Genomic DNA, 22394 nt, shown 5'->3' with positions numbered 1-22394 from the left:
TGTCCCAGATTGATGAGTTTGTACTTCTGGCCCTTTCCTGAGTGTTCAGAAGCCGGAAGTCTAATTAGGCTGATGCCAGTGCGTCATGCTGTATTCTTCTGTGTTGCTGTTCGCTGGCAAAAAAAATGGGTTTGAGAAATAATAATTGCCTTTATACACTTGAGAGGAGCCGTGTGTGCGGAATGAGTTTTGTTCTGGGTGGCAGTATATCAGGGGTCCTTCCTGATTCGACCTGAGCAGGATCTACAATTAACTGAGCGGACTTCAGAAAACATGTCGGCGTGCGTCCGTGCACACGCCTTGGAGGAAACACTGCTTAGGAAGCTGCCATCTGCGGAATCAGACCCTTGGTCCATCTCGCTCAGTATTGCCCACACTGACTGGCAGCGGCTCCCCAGGTTTTCAGGCAGGGGTCTTTCCCAGCCCTGCCCAGAGATGCTGCCAGGGATTGAACCTGAGACCTTCTGCGTGCAGAGCAGGTGATTTACCACTGAGCAACAGCGCCATCCCCATGCCAAGTGTCTCCTATGTGACCACGGGAATCCTTCCAACCCTCCTAGTAGTATTCCAGTATCCTTTCCCCTCCTGCCACAGATTGGGAAAGCCTGGCCTGCTTAAGACCGCTTGGCCATTTCGCTGCAGAAGCAGGATAGGAATGGGGGACTTGCTGCTTCTTGCAGGTTGATCTTTGAGCTGCTATGCTCCACTAGCTTGCACACCAACCACCCTTTGGGCTCTGGCCAGTAGGAAGCTTCTGGCCCGAGCCAGCGAGCAGCGCTTTCCTGGGCCGGAAGTAGCTGGCGGTCATTGGCCCTTAGCTCACTTCTCGCTAGTGAGACCCAGCTGGAATTCTCTCTCTTCTGCCTGCGTTCTTAAAATAGTTAATACGATTGTGTGTGAAACTGTTGTTTGTAAGCTACTTGAGGTATCTCAGGACTGATCCATATACCAGGAGCTGGTCTTGTGGTAGCGAGCGTGACTTGTCTCCTTTGCTAAGCAGGGTTCACCCTGGTTTGCATTTGAATGTGTCAGTGGGAGGCTTGAATGTGTGAGCACTATAAGATATTCCCTTTAGGAGATGGAGCCACTCTGGGAAGAGCATCTAGGTTCCCAGTTCCCTCCTTGGCAGCATCTCCAAGATAGGACTGAGAGATCCCTGCCTGCAACCTTTAGAGAAGCTGCTGCCAGTCTGTGAAGACAATCCTGAGCTAGATGGACCAAGGGTCTGACTCAAAATATGTTCCTAGAGCGGAATCTAGACGTGCTCTTCACAACCAGAAGTCCACGTGTCCGTGACCACAGCATGGTCTAAGGGCACACAATACAGCCACCTTGGGTGTGGAAGGAGGACAAGGGGGTGTCATGGTGGGCTTCTTGGCCGGCAGCCCAGGGACGCTGGTTCCCCCTTCTCCAAGGGTTGCTATGCTGCTGATCCCCAGATACCCAACGACGACGGGGGACCCTGCTGTAAAAATACTTCTGGAGGTGTGGCTGCCAACCAAAGTCCAAGCCTGTAGTGTCTCTCTGAGCCTGAATCGCATCCCCTCTCTCTCAGTGCTTCTAAAGGTCCGTTCCCGCATCTCTGTCGCCCGCCCGCCAACTCTCGGGTCTCTCTGTAACCAGCTCAGCGGCTTTTACTGGAAAGCTTACGTGAGATTCCGTAATGGTGGGCAATTGCCGCTCGCAAGCGCCTCTCTCTACAAAACAAACTTTCCTCTCTTTCTCTCCCTTCTGGGAATCCGGTTAACTCAGCGGGTGAATGTAATCCTTCCACGCATGCAGCGTCAGCACTGCGGGGGCCAAGGCCAGCGTGACTTCCCCCCGGGCGGGCGGCCCTGAAAGGGACTGATCCCTGCATCCTCTCGCTGCTGTTTCTGTGCCCAGATGGAGGGTGTCATGAAGCGGGGGGGGGGGTGGAGGGGGTGGAAGGTGGCCATGGGGAGCTGCTGCTGCTTCATTTGCATGAGAAAATAAACTTGTTCTCCGCAGGGCCCAGAGCCAAGCTTGGCGTATGGTCGGGGGGGTGGTGGTGGTGGTACGTGCATTTTGCCTGGTCTTGGTAGCAAGCCCAGATTTGTGGGGGCTGACTTACATTGTCAGAAGCAAGCCACACACAGACACCTTTGTGTCATTTCTTAATAGAGTAGTAGCTGCCTTATCCCAAATCCATGAGCTCAGTACTCCAACTGGCAGGGCCTCTCCACAGAGTTTTGGGCAGAGGACTTGCCCAGCCCTACCTGGAGATGTCGGGTATTGCCCCTGAGACCTTCCGTACACAAAAAACCATGCTCGTCTCCTGAGCTACCATCGTTCCTCATCTCCTTCTCCCCATGCCTGGGCCCCCAGGTTCAGTCCCTCCCTGGTAGCATTTCCAGGTAAGGCTGGGAAAGACTCCAGCCAGAGTAGACAATCCTGGGCTAGGTGGACCAAGGGTCTGACTCGGTATAAGGCCGTTTCCTGTGGGTTGTCAAGTGAAAGGAGCTCTTGTGCTCTTCCGGAGGTGAAGAACCTTTGCTTGTGTGCAGGTGAAGAAGAATGGAGGTGCCTGGGGTGTGGCGACAGCGTTGCAGCTGGTCAGCGACTCTACAGGACCGTTAATGAAGCTTGGCACATCTCCTGCTTCTGGTAAGTCAAATGCACAGTCTTCTCTCTCCATGTCTGTGTGTGGACGCTCTTGGGGGCTGGAGCCTTCCTGCTCAGCATGGGTGATTATTATAGCCGTAGAAGTCGCCTCATCCCCCAAAGGGTGTGGCTGGGCGTTGTGTGAATCTCAGACACCATTCCCACATGCGAACAGAAATCAAGAGGCTGACGGCAGCTAGAATTCTTCACTAGCCGGCAGATGGCAGGGTCATGTCCATGTGGGAGTACCTGGCAGGATGAATACTGCTGACTGACGGGGTGAAAAACCAAATGGGAGGACTACTGGAAGGTGACTGTCTTCTGGTTTATTTCCAGACATGCCAGTTGATGAGATAGGCCAGGGCTGCTCAACTTCACTCGCCTGCAGATGTCGGCCTACAGTCCCCATATTCCTTGGCTATTGGCCCCTGCGGCTGGGGATTATGGGAGTTGTAGTCCAAAAACAGCTGGGCGCCGGGCCCCAAGTTGAGCCGGCCTGTGCTAGACGCTCAGATCCAGCTGGTCCCTAGCATTTCCTCTTGCCCTTGGGCTTGGCTTCCTCCTCCTCCTCTTTCACCAATGGGCGAAATGAGTTTTTCCATAGTACTCTAAATGGATACAGCGCACCAGAAGCTAGACCGCGTACAGGGATTGTGTTAAAAAGGACAATCCCTGCTCATTTGCGCTCTCGATGGTTTTTTTTTGTGTGTGTTTTTTGAAGTGCTTCTTTCCATTCAGCCCTCTGCCTCCTGGTGTGTTGGGACACATTTTCCAACAGCTGGCTCTGAAAGTGGCTAGGATAGTGGAAAGGATGACTTGGATTCGGTCCCCCCCCCCTCCAGCTGACGTAATACTTAGGTGGTTGGATGCCGTGTTGTGTGTGCTAACGTGCTCTGGAACGAAGACCCTGATGTGGCTGTGCCAGCACTAAATACGTGCTAAGCCCTTGAGTCCAGAGCTGTGCGAGCTGCTTCCTCGCTGTCCGGAGTCCTGGACGGACGGAGATGGATGGCTTGTATTGGAAGCTGCAAGAGAGGACACCTCGTCCTCGGTGCCCTTCCTCCCAGATGTTTTTGCCCCTGCTCAAATCTCGTCTCAGCCCCCTGATTCCCTCCCCCGCCCGGCAACCTCCGCTACTGGCCTGCCTGCGTGTTGCTTGCTCTGGTTATTCCCCTGCCAGATTTTTCAGAGGCGGCTGCTGGTAAAAAACCTTTTGGCAGCTTGGAGCTGTGAGTTCCGGCTACTCAAGTGGAGGCTGTTGACAGGCTTCCTGTGGATTAGCTGACTTCTTGGCCGGACGCGTAATCGGGCTAATGCATTATTGGCCTCTTTTCTCTCCAACGCCTCCCCCCCCGCCCCCCAGGCATGTTTGTTCAGAGTCAGTCCAGCGCAGCAGGCACACAGTTCAGAGCTATAGAGGATGTACGCAAGTCTCTAGGGATATTTTGTACAGGTCCCCTTCTTCCTCTTGTGTAGTCGGAGCAGAGCTTGTTCCATGTGGACTTTGTGACTTGGGTATGACTAGAGTTGAGCAGTGAGCGCCCCAGACCACCTCCCTGAAAGGCTGCTGCTGGAGTCTCCTTACAGAGCTCTCTGTGCTGACTCGGTCTGTCTGGGGCGTCTTGCTCGGCTTGTGCAACCCGCGAGACCTCACAGGGCCCGTTGAGGGCCTGCAGGAGACCTGTGCATTCCTCCTCGAACCATAGGCCGGAGCCGACTGGCCAAGTGAGGAGGACGACCTTGGGCCCTGTCCACGTGGGGCTGAGTCCCATTGCTCTGGCTGCAGGCAGAACTGTAGCAGGGGCTAGAACCATGGGGTGGAGGCATGTGGCATATAGCACTTGTGAATGGGCTAGGAGCAGAAAGGAGGAGGAGATGGCGTTGGTACGGCATCTAGATGGACATCAGGACACAAGATCCTGCTGGATCAGGCTCAAGCCCATCCAGTCCAGCATCCTGCTTCACACAGTGGCCTCCGAGAAGCCCACAGGCAAGAAGCGAGGGCATGCCCTCTCTCCTGCTGTTGCTCCCCTGCAACTGGGATTGAGAGGCATCCTGCCTCTGAGGCTGAAGGAGGCCTATAGCCCTCCGGCTAGTAGCCCTTGATAGACCTCTCCTTCATGAATGTATCTGTGTATATTTGGGGCAGAGTCATAGGTAGGTTATTCAGAAGTTTTTCCCCAGTTGAGTTAACTTTTACACTTAAGCGCTCCAGAAAAGCAAACTTGGGTCCTCCGATGTTACTGGACTACAGCTCCCATGGTTCTCAACTATAATGGCATTTGGCCACTGGAGGATGGGAGTTGTAGTCCAGCAAAATATGGGACCCGTGTGTGTGTGTGAACATTTCTATGCTGCTCTTCCTCCAAAGAGCCTAGAGTGGTGTACATGGTTATTTTTATACTCACAACAGCCCTGTGAGCTAGGTTAGGCCGAGAGTTAAGTGACTGGCCCAGAGTCACCCAGTGAGTTCCATGGCTGAATGTGGATTTGAACTCAGGTCTCCCCAGTCCTGGTCCAGCACTCTAATCACTACACCCCTGCCCTAAAGAGATGCTCTTCTGGAATGTGTACGTGATGTCTGGATTTCAGTTTTGCTTTAACCCCTTTGACAAATGCAACTAGACCAGCAATGGGCTCCTGTCCCTCGGTAATGCCTCCATCTCCAAAACATTCGGCATCAATTGTTTCGGTTGCACATTTGAGTCAACACTGGCGTCGTTGGATCTAGCAGTTCTGCCGGGCTGACTAAGATTTTGCCTGCTTAATGAAATCGGTGGGCCAGCCTAGGTTGGCCCAATAACACTCTCTCAGCGCTGTCTCTCCTCCTCTTGTGGCCCAGCAGGACGACCGGTTTCTGCCTGGAGCTTTGGCGCGAAAGGCAGCAGGAAGCAACCTTGCTCTTCCCCTGTTATTCGCTCTTCTGCCAATTCTGGCTGCTGCAGGGGCCAGCCAGCAACATGATGTGCCCTGGGGAGAGACTGGGGAGATGCGATCTGCTACCCTTCTGGGGCGTGCCTCCTCCCTGGGATGGCTGCCAGGTGCCCGCGCCTTGTGTTCCCTGCCAGCCACAGAGCAAAGCAGCTTGCAGGTCTGTTGGGGGCCACGTGAGGTGTGGCCGTGGCAGGCTTGTATGTCGGAGATCAGGTTGCCAGCCCATCTCTGCAGCCCAAGGGTAGGGCGGGAGATCTCGAGGGCGGCACAGGCTGGTGGGGGAGAGGGGCACCTTCCCCCTGTCCATGCTCCCCCCCCAACCCCCCCCATCTTTTAGCAGTTCTCTTCTCTGTGGCCACAATTAACCCCTTTGGGGAGAAACATGGAGATAAAGGAGCTTGGGGGAGAAGAGCGTGGGCAGGAAAGGGTTGGGCCCCTGGCCTCCCCTGGCCTGCCAACCGGGCCTTGGAAATCCCCACCTCTGCCCCACTTTGGAGGGACTCGGCACACCCTTGTTTGGCTTGCTCCACAGCAGGGTTCCTTAACCTTGGGCCGCCAGGTGTGAGACTACAACTCCCATCGTCCTCAGCCACAAAGGCCATGTCTGGGATGATGGGAGTTGTAGTCCAACACCTGGGGACCCAAGGTTAAGAAATCCTGCTCCACAGCATTGCATCTCATTTAGTAAAGTGTGGGTTGGGGCATTTGCATGCTTTTTACCGTGTGTGTGTGTGTGTGTGTGTGTGTGTGTGTGTGTGTTGCTTTCAGAGATGACCTATTCCAGGCCTGCTCAACTTTGGCCCTCCCCAGCTGTTTTTTTGGACGACAGCTCCCATAATCTCCAGCCACAGTGGTCAGTCGCCAGGGATTGTGGGAGTTGTAGGCCAACATCTGTTGTTGAGCCCTCGGATGCCGTTGATTCAGGTACAAGCGGCGTCCTGTGCTGCAGAGCAGTTGCTTTCTGTCCCTGCAGCTCCACGAGCCCCGGTGGAGGAGAGGCTGTCTCCTTGGGCTGTCTTCAAGCATCCCAGTAATTGGCCATAATTGCTCGCTTCAAAAGCCAAACCTCTTGGAGCGTAGAACGCCTCTTGTCAACAATGCAGATGGGTTGCAGATGCGGTGCCAACCCTGCCCATTGGGCCTTTGATCCGCTCTGATTTATCGTGGTGTTCGGTTGTGTCGAGTCTGGGGTGGGGCCCTTGCACAGACCTGCCTCTCTTCCCCTGCGTTGATGGTGCTCTCCCAGCCGAGAGGCCCTGGCTCTCTGCCCCTTCCCATGGGCACATGAGGTCCAGGCACGCAGGGCTGATAAGGCGGATGGGGCAGCAGCAGTCACCAGGTGGGGTTTGCAGGCCGCCAGTCCCCGGGAAGTTCTCCTGCACAGGCCTTTTCAGCAATCAATGGGAGCTGCCCAAGGGCACCTCAGGGACTGGTGCCCCGTTGGCTTTTCCGCCTTGGGTGCCAAAATAGCTTGAGCAGGCGCTGCCCAGCTGATGGCACCGTAATGGGGACAAGGGTATGCAGGCAGGGAAATGCTGTTCCCCTATTGCAGGCCAACATCTGCAGGAGGTGCTGTGCTTATTTCTGCTCCTCTCTGCTTTTGCTTGTGATTTTCGGCACACTGAAGTGTACCGAGGAACCTAACCTTCCAGTCCCTGCAGGGTTAAGGTTTCTTTACCTGCAGTATCGTTATCCGTGGAAATTGGTGGGAATGGAACCCCTGCGAATAACGAGGGCTCCCTGTAGTGAGTATGTCATCTTTATTACAGTCAGTTTGTTATGGAGTAATGGTTTATTCCCCTTAATTGCTGCTGTGTACACAATTTTGTGTGGGAAGGGTGATTCTCAGTGTCTGCTTTCCAGCACTTACTTTAGAAGCAGAGCTGGTTTCCTGATAAGATATTTCCTGTTTAGAGATCCTCTCCTGAATTTGCATCTTGGCTTGGAGAGCTCCCAATACAATTCCTTATCGGGAGTGTCGTTGTTGGGGGGCAGGGAGGAAGCTCCCCCCCACTCGGTGCTGTTAAGGTTAGCTCTTATCCTCTGGCTGTGCTTACAGAACTGCTGTCTGCTTAATCACATAGGCGGGTGAAACTGGAGGTCTAAGCCTGGGAATTAGCTGTGTGGGTCAGTCTAGACCAGGGCTGCTCAGCTTTGGCCCTCCCGCAGATGTTGGCCCACAACTCCCATAATCTCTGGTTATTGGCCACTGTGGCTGGGGATTATGGGAGTTGCAGTCCAGAAACAGCAGGGGAGGGGCAAAGTTGAGCAAGCCTGCTGTAGATCAAGTGGGGGTCCAGTTGCATCCCAAAATATAAACTCTGGATGTCATCATTTAAGAACCTTGGAACATCAGAAGCTGCCTTGTATGGGTCAGACCATTAGTCCGTCTCGCTCAGTATTGTCTACACCAGGGCTGCTCAACTTCAGCCCTCCTGCAGATGTTGGACTACAACTCTCATCATCCCTGACTCTTGGCCACTGTGAGGATGGGAGGAGTTGTCAAAAAAAAAAAAAAACCGCTGGAGGTGCAGTTAGTGTCCCCTCGAACAGGGATCCCCAGCTGTTGTGGACTGCAGCTCCCAGAATCCCCAGCTGCAATGGCTTTTGCTTGGGGATTCTGGGAGTTGTCGTCAGCCACATCTGGGAATCCCTAATCCAGGGGACACTGGGGGCAGCCTTTGTCTACACTGGCCGGCAGTGGCTTGCGAAGGTTTCAGGCTCGGGGGTCTTTTCCGGCCCCACCTGGAGATGCCAGGGATTGAACCTGCATGCAAAGCCCCTGGGCGTCTCCCCAGCCTCTTTTTCTTCCTTCTCTCTGCATCCCTCATCACGACCCCGCCGGCAGTGCGCTATTTGCCAGTTATCCCTGTGGCTGTTGGGTTCATAATGTGGAGCTAATAATCCAGAAGGGGCTGGGGGGGGGTGTGTGGGAGAAAGGAGCACATTCCTAGACAGAGACTCACCACATGGCGGCTGTTTCCAGTGGCGCTGTGCAAATGGTCAGGAGGAGTGGCACCCTCTTCCTGGAACAGATGGGCTGCGTCGGGATTTATGAGCAGGTCTCGCTTGGCGTTGCAATTTTACAGCCAGGCTTGAAAGCCCAGCTAAGTGGAAGAGCCTGGCAATTGGATCTCCTGATCCCCCCCCCCGCCCATAAATGTAGCGCTTGCGTTCTCTCTCTCTCTCTCTCTCTCTCTCTCTCTCTCTCTCTTTCTTTAATGCTTGTAGTTTAATTGCAGTGCTTAGGAAGTGCTGGCCACACAATGCTTCCGTTTCCCCCCAGCAAACGCTGCCTTTCTCCTGTAAGGAGATGCTTTGAAAGGGGGCCGTCTGGGAAGCAAACCTCTTAGCCCCAGAAGGGCAAGGGAGGCAAACCTCTTGGCAATGGGTCGAGGGCAGCCAGATCTGACCCAGGGGGGCACGGTCTCTGGGCGGTTCTCTTGCAGCAATCCCTCCAGAGTGGGTGGGAGCTGCCCAGGAGCCCAGCAAAGCTTCACGTGTGCTTTGCATTCAGTGGTGGCGAGCCGAGAGCTGTTCCGCCTCAGGTGCCAGCATGTTGCCTCCTTGACTAGGAAGGGGCAATGAAGCTCTTGGCTTATCCTTATCGCAGCTAGTCATTCCCAGCCTGTCCATCTGTCTTGCAGCCTCTTGGGCTCTCTGCTTTGCCCTACCCCCAGGATTCGGGGTGTGTGTGTGTGTGTGTGTTGCAATGGCCTCTCTCATCTTCTCGGATACCAGGCCGGTGGGCCAGCCAAGAACTAGTGACTTGTTCAGGTTTGCAGGCTGGTCTTCAGCTTCCCCTGCCGAAACCAACCCGGGGACGTTCCTAGCCAGTGAGTTGGCTGCCCGGAGCTTGGAATTAAGATTTGCCAACCGCTTTGGGGCGGTTTTTGTCAAAAGGCAACAAACAAAAGGCCTGCTGCCCCCAATAAAAGGTGAGTAGGCCTGCCTTCAGGCTGGCAGGTGGGTGGACACTGTCTTTCAGCAAGATAAGGTAAGGAGGGTGCGATTTACATTCAGTAGCAGCTAGTCAGATGCCCCCGGGGCGAGGGGCAGCTGCTCTGAAGTATCTCCCCCCAAAAACAACAACAACAACAACATGAGACTTCCCCATAGATCCTTCCTTTCTCCTTCTTTGATCAGAGGTTCCTGCCTTTCCAGGGATTCTGTGGCTCTGAATTCCACTCCTTTGTAAATCAGTTATGTCTCCTGGTAATTGGTCTCACTATCTACCTTCCTTCTGGAAAGAGCTCCTCCCTCCCTCCTTTCTCCACCCTTGGGGCTGAACCGTAGGAGGAGGAAGCACCTTGAGACTGGCTGGGCTGAACTGCTGTCAAGTCCTCCAGCGGCCCTCCGCTGCTTGAGTCGGGTGGTCTTCCGGCCGGGTTGAGGGTGCTGAGAAGACGCTCCTGGTGACCATGAGAGCCAGGAACGGTCTGCTGAGGAGTCAGCGGCCCAGGACCCGCACTTACTCCCAGGGAGCGGCGAGGCACCCCAATGCGCAGAGGGTGAAGTCAGCCCTTGCCGCTGCCATGATGTCGGCTGAGTAGAAGCCGTCAGACAGGTTTGCAGCCGAGCTGGTTCAGCCAGTGCTGAGGAGATGGGAAGCTACTTGTCCTCCCCAGGGTACTTCATTCCGAAGGAGCCTTTTCGGTAAGTCCTGTTCCGAGGGACAGCTTGTCCTCCCGTGCTCTCCCCAGGGCTGCGTCTGAGCACGTCCCGGGGAAGCCGTTGGGAGTAGCAGGTTTTGCATGGAAGAGCAGGAGGCTGGCTGGCCCCCCTAGTAGTCGGCGTCCTCGCTTACCTGGAGGAGTGAGAGCAGTCCAGGATTTGCTGGGCGTTGCGCTTGCAGGTGCCAGGGTGGCTTTTTCAAAGCTTATCCCAAGATGCCTAATGAGCATTTTTGCCAGCACAGTATAATACAAGGGTCCCCAGATGTTGCCATTGTGGTGGCAGATGCTAGGAGTTGTAGTCAGTGGTCCCTCTAAATTTTTTTCATCTCCGTGCAGAATGAGTTTTGTTCTGGGCGGCAGTATCAAAGCAGTGTGAGCTTTGCACGTGCATTCAGAATGGAGCCTTCCCAATTCAACCTGAGCGGGATCTAAAATGAACTGGTGGGACATCCAAAAACTTGTGAGCGTGCACGCCACCGTACAGGGGACAGTGGCTGTAGTCCAAGAACATCTTGGGACCCAAGCCTGGGAGCCCTTGTGGACAAAGGGATGGACTTGCCCAACGAAGACCTGGGTTCAGATCCTTCTTTCCGCCATGAAGGTCCACTGGATGACTCTGAACCAGGTCTCAGCCTAAACTGCCTAACAGGGTGGTTGTGAAGGAGGTGGGAAATGGGGTAGTTCCCTCTGTATCACTCTTGGCCCGTTGGAGAAAGTGTGAACTAAGTGTGATAGTGGGGTGTGATGAACAGCAAGTCCTACAAGATCTGCTTTAAGAGGCTGTCACTTAATACATGTTGAACGTAAACCTGTTATTTCAGAGGTTCTCAAGCTTGGGTCCCCAGCTGTTGTTTGACTATAGCTCCCATGATCCCCAGGCCTTCAGCCATTGTGACTGGGGATGATGGGGTGAGTTGGCCAACAACAATCTGGGGCACACCTTGGTTCCCAATGTTGGGAACCCCTGCTTTAAAGGCAGAGGGGTTGGAGAGTCAGCTGTCCCCAGCTGAGGCCTCCGCCCTCCCTTGAGTGGCTTGTTCCTAAATATAACTTTCTGCAAAAATGCTGGTGTGGCAGTCTTGAAATCTCACAGTTCAGGTGCCAGAGGAGCGTGTGTGTCCCAAATTGAGATTGAGTGAGTGTGTGTGTGTGTGTGAGAGAGAGAGAGAGTGTGTGTGAGAGAGAGTGTGCTTTCATGGTTAGAAAGCAAATGGTTCTCTGTTGTCGCCTTCTAGAAACCTTTGCTCTTTTGCATTCCTGTTCTTCCTCTCTCTTCCCCCCTACCTGCAACTGCGATGTAATTGCCGCTTTGCCAGGCACGGCCAGGGCTGTTAACACTGGACAGGCCTGAAGTGTTTGCCATCACGGTGACGTCTTCCAAAAGGCGCCTGCCATTGTGTTGAAGAAGAGCGCCCTTGTTTTGATTAAGTATTTTGCTTTGCATCGGAAGTGGAGGACGCCGTTGGCTCCATCCGCCGCCTCTGCTGCCCAGGGTCTTCCTAGCGGTTTTCCTGCCTCGTTGTATTCGGAGCGGCACCTTTCCAGAACTAAAGAGGCAGGTGTGTGTTGTGAGAGGTGCCGAGCGTTTTCTGTGTCTGTCAAGATAAGGTGAGATGTAAGATGCTGAAAGGCATCATCTCACACTGTGCGGCGGGAGGAGGCGATGGTTAACCCCTCCTGTATTCTACCCAAGACAACCACAGGGCTCTGTGGGCGCCAGGAGTCAAATTCGACTTGACGGCACACAGAGGCACACTTCTTGAGCCTGGGCAGTGGTTTTTAAACCGCTTTTAAATTGTGTTAAAAGTTTATTGTTTGAATGAGTGTTGTTCTTGTCTTCTGTTCATGGGAACTGCTTGAAGCCCCTCTGGGTTAGGTGATACAAATATTTCCTAAATAATAATAAAGACCACGACGTGCTCTGAAAATGTGGGGAAAGCACCTCTTGGGCATTAGCCTGTGCATTGCAACCGGAGTGTGTGTTGTTCCTCTTGTAGAAGGGCTCTTGCCGTCCTTGGGATCTGCAGCATCCTTGGGGACGCGAGTGACGCTTTTGCAGGTCTGGGCAGACTTCAGTTGTGGGCTTGTCCTGCCTAGATTTGTTGACTGACATAGCAAAGGACGGGCTCCGTGCACGCCTCAGCCCCTCACCTTCCCCCCCAGAACATGTTGGAGCAGCTGTCTGTCAGCTTGCTAGGTTGGTAAGGTGTGACTCCGTAAGATAGGGCAGCAAGCCTGTCGAAGCTCTTCATCCGAAGCCAGAGGGAGGTGACCGGCAGTGCCTCGGAATTCCCCCGAAAGAGCAAGAGCAGCTCCACAAATGGTTGTGGGTCCCGCTGCCGGTCTGTGTAGGCGGTGCTGAGCCAGCTGGACCAGTGGTCTGACTCAGTCGGAGGTAGGTTCCTGTGGCCTTTCTGTCGCCTGTGTCCAGAGTGGTGTGGCTGCTCTTCGGGACCAGCTAGCCGGCTGCTTTCCCCCCAGTTCTGGGGAAGGGAAAGAGCAGACTTCATGACGGCCCTGGTGTGGGAAGCCACTCTCCAGAGGTGGTTGCTGTCCTTTTTTTTTTTTTTTAAATCCAGTGCAGAAGCGAGCAGGGAGCACTTGGGTGGGACGGCTGGGGTGTGAGTGTTTTAAAGAGCACAAAGGCCCTCGTCCAGGTGTGTGTCTCCAGGGTGGGTGACCTTGTGTTCTTGCCTCCCACTGACCATCTCAGTCTTCTGACTAAGGCTGCAAGTTGAAGAAATGCGGTTGGCCGCCTCCAGGCCCGCCCCTGCATGCGGATAAGATGGAGGCGAGGTGTCTTTTGGCCATGTGGCAGTTCGCTCGCTCTCGGCAGAGTTGGGCAGGACCAACTGGCACGTGCATCGGAGCAACCTGCCGCGGGGGGAACCCTTCCCCTGGCCTAGCAGAGGCTGCTCTCACAGGCACCAAGGTTATCTCTGCTGCCCTGAGTTCTGCGATGGAAGGAAGGTGGGCTCTCAAGGGCAGGAAAAGGCCCCCTTGGCCCGTCGTCTGTGAGGATCCTCTTCCAGTTAGTGGTAGGAGAACATGAATGGGGTTCCAAGGGGGTCACCGGAAGGGAACGCGAGGAATGAGTCTGTCCCCCGCCACCGCTTGACGCGGACAGAGCGGTTGGCTTGGAAGGAAGGGAGGTGAAGCTTGGAATCAGGGCTGGCTTAGCACATCATGTGGCACTCAGCGAGTGAGGGTTCTGTAGTAAAGAGGGAGGGCAGCAAAGGAGGCCGAAGAGGAGGGGCAAAATACTGGAGAGCCTTGAATCAGGGGTGCGCTTGAATGAGAAACTCTTCATTGTAACCGCTGCTCACTTGGCAAAGGGGCACCTTCTTAACGTGGTGATTCTCTTTCTTGAGCAGGGGGAGAGTAACTGGCCCGATCCACCCCCAGCACAACGTACCTCCAGGGACTGTTGCTGGTGTCCATCTTGTGTTTCTTTTTAGAATGTGAGCCCTTTGGGGACCGGGAGCCATCTTGTTTATTTGTTATGTCTCTGTGTAAACCGCCATTTTTGGAAGGGCGATATAGAAATCGAATGAAGGAATGGTTTCCTCCATTGAATTTCCAGTGACGAAGCTGATGACAAAAGAGGGCATTTTCTTGGGGCATGCCAATACCCAATTTCCCTTCTGCCCTTTCCTGGGAAAACGTGTGTGCGTGCTCCAGGTGACTTGGCAGTTGAGGCAAGGAGGGAGGGTGGTGGGGATGTATGAAGCCATTTCATATGGCAGAGGGCACTTGTTCCACGTCGCCCACGCCGTACTCTCTCCTCTGGCCAGCGGCAGCGCTCCATGCTCCCAGGCAGAGGGAGACCTTTCCCCATCGCCTGCTGCCTGATCTTCTTGACTGGAGACGCCTGGCACAGGCAAAGAGATGGGGCTGCTCTTCTGGCTGCCCCTGCAGGTGTTCTGACAGCATGGCCCTGTTAGCAGGGGCCTGTGCGACGGCATGTTCCGCTTCTGGGTGATGTCAGTGCCTACGACTCATGATGGCCGCCACTGCCTGCTCCCTAGGTTTTTGTAGGACTCCACGTGAAGGCAGTATCGAAAGAGAGCACGGCATCCAGACTGGAGCGTGGCCGCAACCCGAAGCTGCCGAGAACGCGGCAGGGCGGTGCTGACAGGTGTGCAAGGGGCAGAGGGCCATTGGGTGAGATTTGACTGGAAAGCGCCGCCCTCAAAGCCTGATCTCTCTAGGGCAGGCCTGCTCAATTTAGCCCCCCCCCAGCTGTTTTGGGACTACAACTCCCATAATCCCCAGCCACAGTGGCCAGTAGCCAGGGATTATGGGAATTGTAGGCCAACATCTGCAGGAGGGCCAAAGTTGAGCAGCCCTGCTCTAGGGCGATATCTATGAAGCACGCTTGAGCAGTGTTCCCTGAAACGGGGGCTCCCGGACGTTGACTACAACTCCCAGCATTCCCAGCTGCCGCGGCTGTTTGGTGATTATGGGAGTTGTAGCCATCAACATTGGGGGATCCCTTCTACGGGGAATTGAGTCCAGTGATGGGAGAGTCTTCCCTGCTACGGATGTCTCTGTGATGTTGGTGTGGTGCAGGGGTGCCGATAGAGTGGAAGTCACTCTCTCGGTGGATGGGGAGACGCTGTTAAAGTTGGCGGTAACTTTTCTTGTCTAGCCTCCCTGTTATCCTTCATAGTCTAGCCTGCGGTGGCTTTTGTAGTGACATCGCCGGCGGAGTTGGTTGTCAGCATCTCAAGCGTTTGTTTCTCCTCCTCCCAGCTGCTCTGAATGCCAGGACCTCCTCACAAATTGGTACTATGAAAAAGACGGGAAACTCTACTGCCACAAGGACTACTGGAGGAAGTTTGGTGAATCTTGCCACGGCTGCTCTTTGCTGATGACGGGCCCCGTTATGGTGAGTTTGCTCTTCCTCCTTGGGCGTCCAGTGACTGTGGGACTCGTAGGGACATAGGAAGCTGCCATATACTGAATCAGACCCTAGCAACCACATAAGATACTTCGCATTTTAAAAAAATATGGTGCAAATCTGATCACTAAAAGATTTACAACTCAGTAGAGCATTTACATCATTTAGGAGGGTATACTTGGTGTAATCTTTGAGATAACTTTGCTAATTTATTGAATGTATCAATACCTGGTTTTTTAAATAGTGGTTAACTTTATTCCTTGCCAAGCTGTCCTGCATCTCTCTGTTGCACTGCTTGACTCACTTTCCTTTTTACCCAAGGAAGTAATTGCTTTCAAAATATTCACAGGTAGGGTGTGTCTTATGCCCAGAAGCTATGGCAGTTTTTCCTGTGGCAAACTGTGGGGCAATATAGGAAGCGCCACAATGCCTGCCTATTTCCTTTCCACTGCTTTTCTATTCTACCTCCTTTCCTATACTGTGTGTCTGTCTCCTCCTTTGCCTTGGCCCAGTCCCAGCATAACAAAACTGCCCTACTCTCTGGCCAGTGTCTTTTTCACACGAGTCTGCTTCGAAACAGAAACGGACAGCCTAGAAACTTCCAAAAGCTGGCTCGTTGCTGGACAGAGTAGATGAAACTGCAATGAATGCCCATGTTTTGATTGGTAGGCATGTGTTAGTCATTAATTCATTTCTACTCTGTGTTGGTATAGCATGTTCGCCATGAGACTTAATTTCTGTGCCAAGGCTGAGCCCTCCTTTCTCCGCAGGTGGCCGGTGAATACAAGTTCCACCCAGAATGCTTTGCTTGTATGAGCTGCAAGGTGATCATTGAAGATGGCGATACCTACGCGTTGGTGCAGCACTCTGCCCTCTACTGGTAAGGCGGGGTTTGTGCTGCTCTGTGCCTGGCTCTTGGGATGGGATGGGGTGGGAGGCGACTCCTTGGTCACCGTTCCTCCTCCCAAGTAGTACCTGGGGGTTTGGAGTCCATGTTGGGGGTCTCAGTTTTGCGTAAAGTGGATGTTCAAGGACAGCCTTGCTCAAATTAGCCACACACACACCCCAGCTGTTTTTGGATTAAAGGTAAAATGTGCCATCAAGTCGATTTTGACTCCTGGCGCCCACAGAGCCCTGTGGTTTCCTTTGGTATAATACAGGAGGGGTTGACCATTGCCTCCTCCCATGCAGTATGAGATGATGCCTTTCAGCCTCTTCCTATATCGCTGCTGCCCTATAGAGTACCAGTGCCAATACTGAGTGCCGTATACTGAGTCAGGCCCTTGGTCCATCTTGCTCAGGATTGTCTTCACACACTGGCAGCGGCTTCTCCCAGGCTGCAGGCAGGAATCTCTCTCAGCCCTCTCTTGGAGATGCTGCCAGGGAGGGAACCTGGAACCTTCTGCTCTTCCCAGCAGGGCCCATCCCCATCAACAGGGTCCATCCCCTGTTGAGGGGAATCTCTTCCAGAGCTCACACTTCTGGTCTCCCATTCAAATGCAACCAGGGCGGACCCTGCTTAGCAACCCCAGACTTCAGCTGTTGGGGGCTTTCCATTGGGTGAAAAGGGCTACTGGGAGTGAATGGCCACAGTGGCGCGTATGAAATGGGGCTGGATTATGCCTGGAGGGTGAGCCCTGGGCAGCAGGAGGCAGGCTGGATGTGCCCACTCAGGATGAGTGCCAGGAGCTGCTGTAGCCACCAGGGAGAGGTGTCGAGGCGATGGGAAGGGGAGAGAGGCTGTCCTGGCCGTCGGCTGCCCGCTGAGGAGCAGCTTGTCCAGCTCCCTAAATCTTGCTGGGTGAGCCACCACTTAAATCAGTCTCCTCTCCTCCTCTCCAGTGGCAAATGCCACAACCAGATTGTCCTGACGCCGATGATCGAAAGGCTCTCCACAGAGTCCCTGTGCGAACAGCTGCCCTACACACTGACCCTCGTCTCCATGCCTGCAGCCACTGACGGCAAGAGAGGGTTCACGGTGGCCGTGGAAGGCGGCTGCTCGGCCTATGCCACTAGCGTCCAAGTCAAAGAGTGAGTTTGACCCACCAGGTGCCCCATGTGATTCTGGAGTGCGGGGGGGGGGGGTGTCATGCTGTCCCGTGAGATCATCTGGGCAGCAGAAAAAATAGCCCCTAAAGTCAGGGGCTCTTAAACCTGGGCCCCCAGTTGGACTACAGTACCCATCACACCTGGGGTGATGGGCATTGTAGTCCCACAAGATCTGGGAACTCCTGTCCGTAGAGATGGAGGTTCGGCCTCATTGATGTTAACAGTGGCAGTTTTAGAATCTGGGTTGGGGGGGTGGCGGAAAGCTAGACCCCCCCGCTGCAGTCGAAGCTTTCCTTTTGGGCTTGGCTTGATCGTGGCTTTGGGGGTCTAGGCTTTGTGCTGACTCGTATCTTGGCATGTCGGAAAATGCTCGTGCTGGCATCCCGTCACGCAAAGGAAGCTTGTGCTGCTCAGGCTGTTCCTCGTCACTCTCCCTCCCGCCAAATGTTTCCTCCTGGGGAATCCGGCCTGTTTTTCTGACCAGTGTTGCTGGCGTGACACCGTCCTCTTTGTTTTAGGGTCAATCGAATACATATTAGCCCCGATGTCCAAAACGCTATCCACCCCGGAGACAAAATCCTGGAGATAAACGGAACTCCGATTCGCACACTACAAACAGAAGAGGTATGTGTTCTCCTGGGGGTCCTGAGGCCTCTTCATCTAACTCTCTACATCCGGCAGTGGGTCATATTTTTGAGGCCTACAGCAGAACGCCTGAGACCGGGTGAACGGAGGACTTCTCACCTATCCTAAAATAGCTATACTGCCTCCCAGTCCGTTTCTGGGTTTAATTTCTGGTTTAAACCTTTAAAGCAGGGGTAGCTGCCCTGAGCTTCTCCCGCTGTTGTTGGACTACAAGTCCCATCATTCCCAGCTGGTCCCATCATTCACCTATTTTCCATCTCGAGGGGTGTAGACCTCGTCCAGCATCGCAGTGAGCATTCGTCTCTCCAGATGGTACTGGCCATCCCAGTTAGCTCCTATACTGAGGGTATGAAGTACTCCAGAAGGAATACAATAAACGTCTTTCCTTCAAGCACCAACTCCACACAAAAGTAGTCTTCGTGTTTATGAGGAGTCTTTTTTTTTTTTTTTTTTAAAGGCCATATGCATTTGGGCTGATGCCCATCTCACATATATACATGGCGCCTGCCTGGAACATGGACTGCTCTAAGCAGTTAAGTCACCTTCATTGTCGCACCCCTGTCAACTGTGGTGGTGGTCATACAAAATGTCTCTTCCGCAGCCCTTGAGTGGCCAGGCATGTGACACTCGGGCCTGTTGTCTTGTCGGCGGCCATCCTCTGGTGCCCCCAGCTCGGTTGGAAATCCCGGCCCCGCTTCACTTTGGCTTTACTCTACAGGTCAAGGACTTGATCCGCAAGACGAGCCAAACGCTTCAGCTGCTGATCGAGCACGATCCGGTCTCTCAGCGCCTGGACAGGCTGCGCCTGGATTCCCACCTGCCTGTGCGCATTAAGAAGCCCTCTTCTCCCTGCCCCATTTCACCTCTGGACCTCAAGGAGAATCTGGAAGGGACGTTGAGGCGGCGCTCTCTCAGGTATCGAGGCGAGATTTCAAGTGACGGCTGGTCTCCAGCAGACTTTTTAGCCTTTCCTTTTTAAGGGAAGCAAGCTCATGAGATCACCTGGCATTCCTTGTGTCTGTCTGTCTGTCTGTCCCCTCCCAATCAAATCTGCAATGCCTGGACCAATATGAACCAAATTTCCTACAGCTGTAGGGACACTTCAGTGGTGTAGTTTGTGAGGATGTCATCCACCCCAGTTCAAGATGGCGGATACGTAAATGTTTGAGGTGCAAGTGGGCTAGAATGAAATAAACGAAACAAAGTACCCAGAAGGGGGGGGGAATCTAAAACATTTAAAAACATATTAAAAGAATTAGCAATAATGAGAGAACAGTGACAATGAGAGAGGAGTACACATTGGCTAACTATTTTGAAGCACCTTGTTATCAAATTTAAATAATCCAAGAAAATCCCCCAAACCTGCTGTGATCCCACAAGACCATCTCCGGCTGTGAGTGAGGCAGTCTCCAGATGTGCTGTGTGCAGTGTTGCCTCTAACGGGGATTCCCAGATGTTGTTGACTAAATGCCCATACTCCCCAACCAAAAGCCAATGCAGCTGGGGATTCTGGGAGTTGTAGTCAACAACATCTGGGAATCCCTGATAGAGGGAACACTGGCTGTGTGTAATCCAAAAGACAAGCCGATTGTGTGGCGTTATTAAGTGGTTGAATGACCTTGCTGCTCTCTTGACCCTTCTAGTTTATATTTAGTACTTCTTAAAGGTGGCCTCGAAGCCTGTCAAATAAATCAGTGGTTCAAAGAGGATTTGATATGGGGGGGTAGCAGAGCCAGATTTTGGGTGCGTTTTGGTTCCTCGCCCACCCCTCCCGAAATAGATCGTTGAGGTGCCAGATGCGACTTGGCTTCCCTAAGCTTAGCAGGCCTAACAAGTTGTCGTCCTTCAGGCGAAGCAACAGTATCTCCAGGTCCCCTGGCCCCAGCTCCCCAAAGGAACCACACCTCCTCACCCGGGATATCAGCCGCTCGGAATCGCTCCGCTCCTCTACAAGCTGCTCCCAGCAGATCTTCCGGCCCTGTGATCTGATCCATGGCGAAGTGTTGGGGAAAGGATTCTTTGGCCAGGCAATCAAGGTGGGGAGATGGACGTTCATACACCCCTCTTTCTTCTTGGGAATCTGCTTCTCACACTCATTTTCTGTCTTCCCCCAACAAGACGTCTTACTCCATGGCATGTTTCTGCCCCATAATGTTTCTGATGCTCACCTGACTCTTCCTAATAGCCATGTGGACATCGAACGGTGCCTTAGACAGTCAGACGAGTGCTCGACCTATTGCAGCATTTAGCCTAACAAGTCGTGGCCCCACCTGGGACCTTCTGCATGGGGGCTTGATTTGATTGCCGTCATGGATTCCGTAAATGGATTGTGTTGATGCTGAAGCAATCTGCAGGCTTCTTGATCTGAGCATGGGCTGTTTCCCTGCCCAGTGTGACGACTGCCACGGGAATATGCCTTGCTCTGGTAGTGGCAAGTTTTAAGGTTGCACTTCCTTTGTAGGGTTATCGGTTCCCTGGTACTATTCGTTCTCTGGAGCGGGTGGGACCTTTCTTGTAAACGGGAATCTTGATTCTACAGAGAACAGAATCCATGTTCTGGGCGGAGAATAAAGTCTGCCGATCAGAGTTTTTAGACAGGTGGTTTGCTGTTAACTCTGTTTCCTGAATGTGACCTTCTGAGTGTCAGGAGAACCTTTGCTGGACCGAGTCTCTGCCTCCCAGACTTCTAGGGCTCCGCTTCTGGGTGTTCCAGAATTCTGTCTTGCTGAAGTTCAAGGGGGCAGAGGCTACTGTCTGAGCAGGGCCTTGCTTCATCTCCCCTCCTTAGAGGTCAGCCGCCTCCTAGCTTCTGTTTCTAATGAACACCTTTCTCTTCCTCTCCTGCGGGTAGGCCGCGAGCAGGGCCAGGTAAGCCCGATGTCCTCTCTGCAGCATGCCTTGTCCTGTGCATTCTGGTTGGGCTGAGCGTCGCGTGACTCATTGTGGCCTTGCGTTTGTGCATGCCCCGAGAGATCATCCCCGCACCGTGTTGCATAAGGTGCCTGCTGTTCCTGTTGTGGTTGGGGAGGGGAGCGTCTGGATTCCATTCCGCCTCTCCTCTCCTCACCTGCTTCCCGTATAGCTCTCCTGTCACGGAGACGCACCTTGCTTGCCTTGGCTGGATATTTGCGTTGGAGGAGGGTGGTGGTGACATACTGGGTTTGCTCTCGTTGGTCTCCCGTTACCCTTTGGCTTCCATGAACACCTACGTCCTAGCATGTCAGACTTTACTGCTCTCCAGGAAGGGTGAGTTTGCCATGCTGCCTGGCTTGTTGCTGCAACCAGAGTTCTTGGCCTCTGCCTGTAACGCCCAGTGCAGATACACTGCGTAACAACCATGATTAGAACTTGCTTCAGCTGGAACATAGGAAGCTGCTTACAAAAATGAACAAATCCCTCCGTGCCATGGGTTTAGATCCTTGCGTGGTGAGCTCCTTAGGCTCACTTCTTGCTTCTCTCCTCCCTTTAGAGCAAGATGGTCCCCTGTGGTGCAGCCACACTTGGAGTATACCAAACTGTGTACAGTTCTCAGAAAGGACATTATAGAACTGGGGAAGGTGCAGAAGAGGGCAGCCAAGATGACCAGGGGCTTAGAGCACCTTCCTTTTGAGGCAAGGCTACAACACCTGGGGCTTTTTAGTGTAGAAAAAAGACTGTGGGGAGACATGATAAAGGTATTCTGGTCAATGACCATAAATAAAACTAAAACTGAAACTGACATGATAAAGGATTAAAATAATGCATGGTGTGGAGAATGTTGATAGAGAGATTTTGATTGATTAAGTGCCGTCAAGTCAGTGTTGACTCCTAGCGACCACAGAGACAGATTATCTCCAGGATGGTCTGTCTTCCACTTGGCCTTGAAGGTCTCTCAGTGGTGCATTCATTGCTGTCGTCATCGAGTCCGTCCACCTTGCTGCTGGTTGTCCTCTTTTTCTCTTTCCTTCAGCTTTCCCCAGCATGATGCACTTCTCAAGGGAGCTGGATCTTCGCATAATGTGTCGGAAGTAGGATAGTTTGAGCCTAGTCATTTGTGCCTCAAGCAAGAATTCTGGATTTGTTCTAGGATCCATTTGTTTGTTTTCCTGGCTGTCTGTGGTATCCTCAAAAATCTTCTCCAGCACCAGAGTTCAAAAGCCTTGGCCAGAGTCCCTGGCTGGGGGAATACTTGTAAATTAGTGAAGGCTCCAGTTGTCACAGGCTCTCTGTTTAATAGCGGGCTAGTAGAGCCCAGGGGCCAAGAGTGTGTGAGCTGGGAAGTTCCTGGCTGAGATCTCGCCTTGGCCGTGAACCCGTATGACCCTCCGGCCAAGGGGGCCATACGGCCGGCCTCCTCTTGTGGGGGTGGCTTTCCAGTGTGGTATTTTCACTGCTGCTTCTTGCCTTCCTTAAGGTGACTCACAAAGCAACCGGGAAGGTCATGGTGATGAAGGAGCTGATTCGCTGTGATGAGGAAACACAGAAGACCTTCTTGACGGAGGTAGGCATCCTGGCCCGAGGGGGTTCTTTGGAAACGGGTGCGTCGGCTGTGTGCAGCGCTCCCGTGCCATCCGCTGCCTGGAATT

At 53.4% G+C, this 22394-nt stretch overlaps 1 protein-coding gene across 2 annotated transcripts in view; it reads left to right on the top strand.

Annotated features, from left to right (window-relative positions):
• The window catches only part of LIMK2 (LIM domain kinase 2), a 36336-nt gene that overhangs the window by 6082 nt on the left and 7860 nt on the right, over positions 1 to 22394 (top strand). Inside the window, exons 2-9 of one of the 2 annotated variants that reach the window (XM_053280340.1) lie at positions 2526 to 2625; positions 14988 to 15123; positions 15906 to 16015; positions 16978 to 17166; positions 17703 to 17808; positions 18548 to 18744; positions 19679 to 19865; positions 22223 to 22309. In XM_053280340.1, coding sequence (XP_053136315.1) covers positions 2526 to 2625; positions 14988 to 15123; positions 15906 to 16015; positions 16978 to 17166; positions 17703 to 17808; positions 18548 to 18744; positions 19679 to 19865; positions 22223 to 22309 — 1112 coding nt within the window. Of the gene's footprint in view, positions 1 to 2525; positions 2626 to 10159; positions 10213 to 14987; positions 15124 to 15905; positions 16016 to 16977; positions 17167 to 17702; positions 17809 to 18547; positions 18745 to 19678; positions 19866 to 22222; positions 22310 to 22394 lie in introns of those variants that run through there. The other variant, XM_053280341.1, reaches the window with a different exon arrangement.

This window comes from Hemicordylus capensis, chromosome 15 (genome assembly GCF_027244095.1).
Source record: "Hemicordylus capensis ecotype Gifberg chromosome 15, rHemCap1.1.pri, whole genome shotgun sequence".
NCBI lineage: Eukaryota > Metazoa > Chordata > Lepidosauria > Squamata > Cordylidae > Hemicordylus > Hemicordylus capensis.
The sequence above is the reverse complement of the archived record's forward strand: the minus strand, read 5'-3'. Positions and strand labels throughout refer to the sequence as shown.